The sequence below is a fragment of the Acanthaster planci genome, linkage group LG04, assembly GCF_054643075.1.
Source record: "Acanthaster planci isolate LZ-2023a linkage group LG04, COTS_SCS, whole genome shotgun sequence".
Lineage (NCBI taxonomy): Eukaryota > Metazoa > Echinodermata > Asteroidea > Valvatida > Acanthasteridae > Acanthaster > Acanthaster planci.
This window is the reverse complement of record NC_141780.1, coordinates 17,564,544-17,574,575: the sequence shown is the minus strand read 5'-3', so window position 1 is coordinate 17,574,575 and position 10,032 is coordinate 17,564,544. Positions and strand designations below refer to the sequence as shown.

Below are 10,032 nucleotides of genomic sequence, written 5' to 3'. Positions count from 1 at the left end.
CAGTGTGGCATTCAGTTTTATTGTAAACGTATTATTAGTTATTTTGATGAAAGGGATTTCCGTATTAGAGGACTACATACAATATTAATGTTCTTAAACAAGGAACCAATAAGATTTCCTGTTAACCGAAGTTTACATTGTAAAATGAGTGATGGTTTAAATGACCATGTGTTTATACATGTACAATAATATATTCAACGAACTTCAAGTCTATACACAGATATTTTATGAAACAGAAAGGAAGCTTGGAACCTTCTATACACCTGGTATGTTGTCACATTTGACAAACTTGTATTTTAAGAGCAGTAGCAAATGAAAAGAAACAGATAGATTCTGATTAATAGGCCTACATATCATTATAAAAGAAAAAGGGAAATCCTTTACAATAATGATTACGAAAATGTTTGGACGTGTTTATGCTTTTTGCTAATTTCGTAAGCAAAGTGGTAAGTTCACGCTATAAATTTTACGTGATAATGATTTGTCTAATGATATGATTGACTGTGTATAAATGAAGACAACTCAGAATTTCCACTTAGTAAGTTTACGAAAACACCTGCTGACATTATTAACAATGTAGCATGTCCATCTAACTTGTTTTCACATCACGTTTTAGTCATATCATAGGCCAACAACAGAAACCTTTCCTGGGAAAAGTACAAAAAATGCAGGGGTTACAAAGTTATAAGCAATGTCTGTAGTTATAATTTTAGTCCGGGTTGTACCTTCATCTGCGCTTCTCGAAGTGCAGATGTTCACAGGGACAAATTTTGGCGAGGAGACTGGGCAAAATGAACAGATGTCTTCAATCGACAACGAAGTTATCTGCTACTTTAGAGTTACCCGGATGATGAGAATGCGTATTCCTCGTTAATCAAAATATATTCAAAATAAAATATACTTACTCAGTAATCAATAAATTGCATTCACCAAATGTTGTCATATGGCCCTTAATTCACTCTTAATTTTTAGACTTAGTTTCGTTTCGTTGTATTTCAAAAATACTATAATGTTAGCTGCTTTAATCACATTTTATCTGGAAAATAAAGTGTGGTAATACAAAATACGTTGTCTACATAGACAAGCGGCAGTACTAAAGTTTTCCTTTAATAAGCATTTTTCTAATATGGTGGATTCAACCTCTTTCCTTTAACCCATTTTCTCCATTTTTTCTTTAGCTCTTCTTTCATGCTTATGCTGATGAAATCCCGCTTTTGGAGATGACCTGGTTATTTTATTTTTAATGTTTTAAGGTATTTAACCTGACAGTGTGCATCTATGAACGTCATCAATTTTACAAATTGGTAACAAATGACTCACTTTAAAACGAAAATATGTCATACATGTATAAACAGGAAATTTGGGTAGTTATTTAATAGTCTAAAATCTCTCTAGATATACACGCACATTAGTTGTACTTTAATTTCCTGAATGTTTCGATTGACATTTGAACTCCCGCGCACGTTACACTTGATTGAACAAGTTCAATCCATTATGGAATTCAACAACGAAAGGGAAAGGTCTCCACATAATGCCGCCCCACAACGACAGCTTCTGCTATGAATACCCTAGAGGTATAAATGCGTGGCCTTGGTGGAGCTATGTAATGGTATTTTTGGAACTGCGTCTCGCTGAGAGAATTTACATCTGTCTGCGCTGCTAACGAGACCAAATAGTAGACTTGCCTGGGAGGGTTCGACGCTGCGTGTGAGTACATAATTACTGCCGAATAATAGTATAATTGTTATGACATCTGTTGTCGCTGAGACTTAGGTGATTCGAGGACGTTTCCGAGCAAACGACTGTTCCCACTTTCCAGTGGGAAAAGTCAGCAATTAGGCCTACTTTAAATCACGCCATTACCAGCGTAAATATCATAATAGTTCGTTACGGCTTAGAACACCAGGAACAAACTGAGAAAGATCTGGCTATTGGGTGGCAGAAATATTTCGTAACTAACTTTTGATAATAATCAACGGCTTCAAAAATTTTGTGGATTTGCTGCTCTTGAAGATAAGGACGCGAGCAGTGCAATAAATTATCCGATTTCCCTGGAGTCACACATTTAGATTAGCAAGATAAAAAATACAAATCTTTAGAATAAGAGAAGTAAAAAAGCAGAGAAGAGTAAAGAAGAAAGTAAGAAAGAAAAAGAAAAGAACTCACATCTTATCAGTATCCATTAATTGGTTAGCACTTGAAGCATTTCAATTTTACTATTGAACACGTGTGGCTAAATTGTACTTACAGCATGGTATTCAATAACAATTCTATTGAACAAAAAAGTTGTTGCAAAAATGTCAATCTTGTAACTGACTATATTTTTTCTTTATCACGATTTCAAAGAGCATTGGGCCTTGTCAGGGTTTTAATGGAGACCTGGAAGGTTATAAAATCAATTTGTTCCCATGAATTTTGATAAACACACTTCTATTGCTCAAACTGTTATATGCCTTCGGTAAAGTTATTGGCTGCTGTCTCTCTTTTTAACTGTCATCAACTTCTCGTCCGGTTGTGGTAAGGGCTAAATAGGTGAAGGAAACAAAATGTACTTTCAACTCTCCACTCTCCACGCAAAAGATAAATCGGCACCGCGCCATGAAAATAAATCAACATAGTCGGTTTCCGTCTACGCTACGATCACTTCGACTTTTTGTCTCGTATTTAAATCTCTAAACAAAGCATCAATTAGATGTCTTCCGATGTGTATTTATCGGTTGATCCAGAATAAATTTTTATTGGGGCAAATGGGAGTCGTGGAATTGGAATAGTTTATGCTACATTTTGATGTTTTAAACACACTTTTAGAAGGGAAAGAAATGAAATGAACCCGCCTAAATCGCCTGTCTCTCGTTAGCTAAACCAAAACCAACAATATTTCTTCCTCTTTCGACGGGCAGCATGGCCACCGTTATCCCTTCCCCATTGAACCCATCTATATGAAAGGTTTGTTGGGTTTCAATAACATCGCCGTATTTGTTTCATTTGAAGTGGTTGTATGAGTTCTAAATTTCTTGTGTAGGTTTCAAGACATCGGCATCATATGTGACCATAAAGAACTTGCAGAGATGGAGGCAAGAGCAAGATGCAAGATGTTCTCAACGTTTCAGCTGCTCCTGGTGGAATCCTTAATACTGGGTGTTTTCACACAGTTGACAGGGAATATCATTGAATACAAAATTGCATCCTTTGACAATCCCATCAAGTCATCAGCGACCGTGACAACTCGTCTAGATCACTTTGCTGTCCAGCAGGACACTGGGGAGGTGTACGTTGGGGCGGTGAATTACCTGTACAAACTTGACAAGGACTTGAAGCAGGTTGCTAATGTAAGCACGGCCACGTGCTATGAAGATACTTGCCTGAATTACAATAAGATTCTGGTATTACACGATGGCAGGCTTATCACGTGTGGCAGTGAATTTATTGAAACACCCAGGATTGATCAATGCCAGTCAAGGAGACTAAGAGATTTAGTCAGTGATGGCAGTCAGAGAAACCTGATTGTATCATATGATACAAGATCAACAGCAAGCATTGTTGCATCTGGAAAGTACAATGGTAACCCATCTACTCAACTCTATGTGGCAGCATCATACTCTCCTGAAGCAGGTTATTATCATTCGCCTCCTATTACCAGACGACTGCTTGTAACTGGCAGTGGATTCATGTTTGCTGATGGTGGGGATGCTGTCAGTTTCACTGATGACTATACAAATTCATATGATGCCAACCCTGCACGCATCAGTTATGTCAGTGCATTTACCTGGAATGGATTCACCTACTTTGCTACAACGCAAAGGCAAAGTTTATCATCCATTCACCGTTCACGTGTTTCCAAACTAATTCGCCTCTGCCACAACACTGATGACGTTGACTCTTACACAGAGATTTTTATTGACTGCAGTGGATCCAGTGGTACATTCAGTTTGGTGCAGGCTGCTCATGTTGGACCAGCAGGCCCCCACTTGTCAGAGTCCTTAATGTTAGACAATGATGATCAGGTGCTGTATGCTGTCTTTGCCAAAGCATCATCATCTGATGATAATCCCATCGCAGACTCTGCACTGTGTGTTTACAAGATGAGTGACATTGAAGCTGCATTTAAAGAGGCTGTGAGGCAGTGTCTGAATCAAGCTGATGTGAATGAAGTACCATTTTTTGCAGGAACAGTGTGTAATAACCAGGTATACGTGTACTATTCATAATTATGAATGAGCAAAGTTTTTATCCCATTGGGAATAAATGTTTTCAAACAATGCATCATTGTAAGAAATTTATGATGGAGCTTTAGTTTGTGTGTATCTTAAAGAAAAAGATATGCAGGTCATGAGAAAATAGCAAAGAAATGTGCTCCTCTCGCCCTCTAGAACATTCCCGACAGCGGCCCATATCTGTGCAATGCAGGGAACAGGTACGTATATGCTACTGGGAGATACACAGATCGTGTTCGTGGCACATCACTCGTACGGATGGCAGGACATCAAGCATCATCCATCATCACCAGCACTGATCTCAACCACACTGTGGCTTTCATTGGAACTACAGGTGGACAACTCCTGAAGGTCAGGGATTTCACTCCAAAATTGTTGTGGGGATGAGTGTGTGTAGGCATCCGAGCATCCAGAGGTATGGTAAAGAATTGATGTGGACTGAGCTAGGTCCATACAACGTTCCTCACCTCTGAACAACAGGTTGGGAGGCGTTTGGGGTTATACGGTTAGAAAAAAAAGTGAACGAAAATTTTTTTGAAATGGTAATCAAGTTACAAGGACATTGAACATTTTGGCTTAATTTTCGTAAATGCACAAAAATAAGGGAAAGTTCGGGCGGTGCTGACGCATGCGTGTGTTAGTTCGGTTTCACTTTGTGTAGACGAGCACAAAAGAAGTCCACATAATGAATTAGGAAAGTTCGCCCACACTCCCACACAACGTTTCGGCCTTTCTGAAATGCAGTTTTTAAACTTTTGTGTCAGCGTTATTTGACACATAGGCTGTCAAGGAAATCGCCACCAAAAATCCAGCTTGAAGGAATGTTTAATTGAAAACAAAGGTTTTTAGTGAGTTTCTTTTAACTCCCTCAAAACTAACATAAAGTCCATTATGTATTGAAGGCATGGCATACAAGCGTCCTGCAGATTCAACTGTCTGGTAAATAAAATCGTCATTTGCCTTTTGAATAAAGTTTTTACATGCAACTGCTCTTATTTAATCAGAGCGTGGAACTTTACGATACGATATGGTAGAGAACAAGAGAAAATTTAAATCTTAATTTTGGCCGTGAGAGGTTCCCTTGTTCCGTGTATACATTTAGAAAATCTCATGCACGCGACGAAGATTGCATCGTCTTTTATTCACACGCACACTCTTTTAAACAGCTGGCAGTACTGTCGTTCTGTGAAAGTTTAATGTCTCCAGTCAGCCACCTATAATTGATAGCAGGTTAAATGCCCATAATATCCTCGCGGCTGTTCCACTGCCTTAGTACAGTAGTGTGCGGTGTTGAATCCTGAATTATTTTATTTTACAGGTACACGTTGAGAATTCAACGTTTGCCAGATTGTACGAGCAAGTGACACTCGATGATAATCCAGTGATGGGAGATATACTGCTGAATGAAACTGCAGATGAAGTCTTTGTACTCACGGAACAAAAGGTGAACTGTGTCCAACAGTTAATTAAATAATGTCTTCAGTATGCTGAAGTATCTTGTTGGTTGTTGTTGCAGTATTTTATCTTAAAGTGTCATTCAAGATGCGTGCTGAGAATTGCGGTCACAACCTGCTGATGGAGACCCATGCGGTTGGTGGTGTAGGACTCTGAATAGAAAGTTAAGATCTAGCCAATGTTTCTGCTAATTATTTGTTGGTCTTCCGCAATTCTCTGTCTTTTTTTATACAGCTTATTAAAATGCGTGTTGAGAACTGTGGTCAGTACACCACCTGTGAGGCGTGTATTGGGACTGATGCAGGGAATGATGGAGACCCATACTGTGGATGGTGCACACTCAAGGGGAAGTAAGTTACGGAATTAGTCTACCTTCGTTAGGCTATCGTCAGTTAATTAAAATTAAATGATAAACTTGTTTGATTATTTGTTTACGGTATGTCACATAAGTGGGTGAAAATAACGCTTTAAGAAGATGCTTGGCTGATAACAAATGCAGGTGTAATTAGCCTCGAGCCGGACCAAGAGAGGGTGCACTTTTCTTAGCAACGAAGGTTCCTTTGGTTCACGTTCAACTGTGGAATGTGCGCGTTGTGGTCGCATCGCTATCAGCCAATTAGACATTTCCTCCGACCAACATGGCTCTTCTCGAACAAGCTCGACGTGGATGAGGTGGAGTTCGGGTGGCCTGTTCTTGACACAGGCTTCATGGTCTTGCGCTCGCACGGCGGGAACCAGACCCCAAACGTTGTTCTCGGAACGGGACCACACCAACTCTATGTCAGGGTTTTATAGGAATACACGGAAAATCTCCTGAGATTTTTACTTTTAAACAGCCGCCCAAAATAGTGAGTTGGATTTCAAAGCTGGAAAAATTAAACTTGTGCAAAATTAAGATGTATAATTTTAAACAACACAGAAACGAATCTTCACTTTTAATATAGAAAGAATTAAGCCCAGTTATCCAAACATTAACCCTCGAAGAACGCAGATGGACGCAGCCGATGTTGCTTGCCACTACTAACTACCAGCGATAACCGGTTGTACGTTCCCAGCTTTCGAGCGGCCGACCCAAGAACGATTGATCGAGCTATTTGTGACTCAGACTTTAGTGTGACTTGACGACCAGGATTAGAGAGATATCTCTATTAACCATAGAGAAATAGAGATATCTCTAGGCCCTATTAGCAATAGAGATTTTGTTGCCTGTTTTGGATGCCCTTTGAACGAACTCTGGGGTGATTGGGACGAATATATGCACCAAAATTCAGAAAGCCAGGGTGGTCCTTAATGGTAGTTGTTTGCAATGGAAATGGCATGCATTTGTGTGAACATAGTTGTGGGGTGCACTAGGGGCCCTCTAAGTGACCAAGTTTTCAACCACAATCACAGACCCCAAGCTGCAGCGGAAACGAACTAGTGATGTCTCTATTTTGTAATTCGGGATTAAATGTTAACTTTGCACGCCATACAGTAGATTGCTGTGATTTGTCAAATGCACACGCAAGTGCAGCGCCACTGTTGTGATTGAACAGCGCCACTGTTTTCTAATCGGATAGTCTGTTAACCAATCAATCTGGCTGATCGCCCTCGTGACAGCATAGTGTTTTTTCGTTTTTTTTTTATCCTTTAAAGATGCACCAGGTATACTGACTGTCAACTGGATAGTGTGATAAGTACAGGCTGGTTGCCCTACAATGAAGCACAGTGCATCGGAATAACACAAGTCTTTCCCGCTACAAACATGCCAATCACTCTTGCCGGCCAACAGGTACTTTGATTTCTTTAGCATGAACTCACGAAAAATATTCCTTAATCCTATGCTCAATCTGATGGTTGTGCGATTGAATTTCCCCTGCATGCACTTAGATAATCGTGACACTGCAAAAGCTACCACAGCTCCGAGACGGACACCAGCATTATGTGTGTAGGTTTGGTGATATTTTTGACTACCAAGCGACAAACTACAACAAGGATAGCTTGGCATGCAGAACACCCCCGCAAGATAACTTACCACCACTGCCTACTGGAGGTAAGGTAAACGCCCAGTGGCACTGGGTAATTAGTGCTTGATCAAAATAAGTGTTGCATAAATATTTACAATTACATAATATGACCGTCTCGCGTTTAATATGTTTATTTGTAACAGTGACCACATTTTTTTCTTCTTAGTTTTTTCTCCTTGTTTGATACTATAGAAGACCATGTCATAGTTTCACTGAGCGTCATGTCTATGGAAACCGGTGTGAACTTTGTCAGCATAGACTTGAGTTTCTATCAATGTGGCACCCACACAAGGTAAGGAGTGACCAACACCTGTTGGTTTTTGTTTTAATATATCAAGGTTTTTTGTTTTTGTCCCAGAGAATCTATCACCAGGTTTGAGTTCCAGTCTCGTCAATGTTACCAACGTTTACAATGATCTAGTAGCGAATCATTAGCAAACGTCGACAAGGTTAGTAGTGGGTAGAACTGATCCCATTTGGAGTTTTATTTCAAAATACGCAAAAAGCTACAAAGTCCTCAAAATGCTGAAAGCGACGGACGAATAGCAGCGTGTATAGAGAAACGTTTTAAATCTGCTCGTGGAATTAAAGTCACTGAATGGAATGAACTCTATCGTCTGGCGCATTGTTTTTGGTTTCAGCTGTGTGTCCTGCGTTGGTAGTGACTGGGCCTGTAACTGGTGTGTGTATGAAAACAGATGTACTCACAATGATTCGATTTGCTCAAAGCCCAATGAAATCATCGTCACGGGACAATACGTAAGTCTAGCACTGTTGTTTGTTTTTCATTCTGAAAATAGTGGTAGAAATGTCTTGCAGGGTTTTCGTGAAATAGATTTATTTGTTTCCGAGAAAATAAGATCTTTTAACAGTATGTTGATGTGACCATTGTTAGTGCATTTTTCTGATTGAAAGTTTTCATTTATTTCTATATTTTAAAGCAGAAGTAAAATTTAGCCAAAATATGTAGAGTGCTAGAAGCAGTTTTTACTTTTCTGTTGCTCAATTTTCTCAACAGAATCGGGGAACAACTATGGACGGCCCAGACGCGTGCCCTCAGCTCCAACCGCAAAATGGCGAGGTGCTGATACCTAATAATGTCAACACGGAAATAACTGTCAATGTTTCCAATTTCCCGCTGTCAACAATGGTTAGTCTGACAAAAATATGGATTTTTATAGACTTCAGCAATAAGTTACATTTACACTTCCAAAAACAAGCTCCAAAGAAAGCTTTTATCGATTTGCTCAAGTTTTGTTTTTCATAATAACAGTATAGACGTGTTTTCATAAGCATAGAGCGGAAATCCGCATGCAAACGGATTCTTATTGCACTTCCATTATCATCATCGCTACTCATCGGGACGTAAACATTCCAAAGTCAGTTCCCTTCCCTGAGCTCCTTGAATGTAGCTATTTCAGTAACAGACAGCTAAACAGACACAGTGACCGTCAGGTCCCAATGTAACTGGCTCTTAGATGCGAATCCTGGCCTGTTTCACCCAGTGTCCAAACTATAAATGCGGATGGTTCCAGATGCGGATAATTGAGTTGCCATAAATTCTTTGATCTTTCAGGCACAAATTGGAATTCCTAATCTGATTTAATGCATATATTCGTACATTACTGTCAGCTGTCTAGATACCAATGCAGTCTTAACATAGAGGGGGTGGACCAGTTCGTGGAGGCTACTTGGGATGATTCAACTGTGGCATGTACTCGAAGATCGGTAAGTGATATGGCAAGACCTTAAAAGTGGTTTTGCTCTCTCTGGTGAGAAAATTCGTCTCTTCGTGAAAACGGTGACGAAAGGATATTTTTATTGTTATGATAATGTTTGACCCTCCACATTTTAAACTGCCCCACTACTTTCTTTTTTGATGGCTTTATTCACCAAATTGTGTGTCACGCTAAATTGCTTATAATTGTACATGTACACAGTTTACTTACACGTCCATCGAGCAAGAATTGAATGCGACATTGTCATTATGGTGGACAGACGACAATAACAACATTCACCGTGTGGACGATCGGCATGGTTTCACAGGTAAGAATATCAGAATCTTCCAGTGGGTCAAATGGTAAATAATTCTATGTCATATTGGCCAGTCATGAACTGCAGATACTCGAAGGAATCATATCCAAAAGTCTCACCGTCAAGTTTACTTTCAAGTGAAGTAGAGGCACTAATTAGTATGTACGAAAAACACATTCCTTGTAATTCTCATAATCACAGCTCCTCAACGTGCTGCTCAGCTCATCTGCGACAGAAATATTTCCTAACGTGTAAAATAAACCATCTTTATACCATCTCAGTGACTTTGTACAAATGTGAGGTCCTTCGTCCTGACTGTAGCC

General features: G+C 39.6%; 1 protein-coding gene across 1 annotated transcript in view; it reads left to right on the top strand.

Moving 5' to 3' along the window:
- Positions 1 to 56: 56 nt before the first annotated feature.
- The window catches only part of LOC110990519 (plexin-B-like), a 39,475-nt gene continuing 29,499 nt past the window's right edge, over positions 57 to 10,032 (top strand). The window contains 3 exon segments of the mRNA XM_087135603.1: positions 57 to 1,707; positions 3,023 to 4,187; positions 4,371 to 4,565. Of these exon segments, the coding sequence (XP_086991729.1) occupies positions 3,069 to 4,187; positions 4,371 to 4,565 (1,314 nt within the window). The 5' untranslated portion in view covers positions 57 to 1,707; positions 3,023 to 3,068.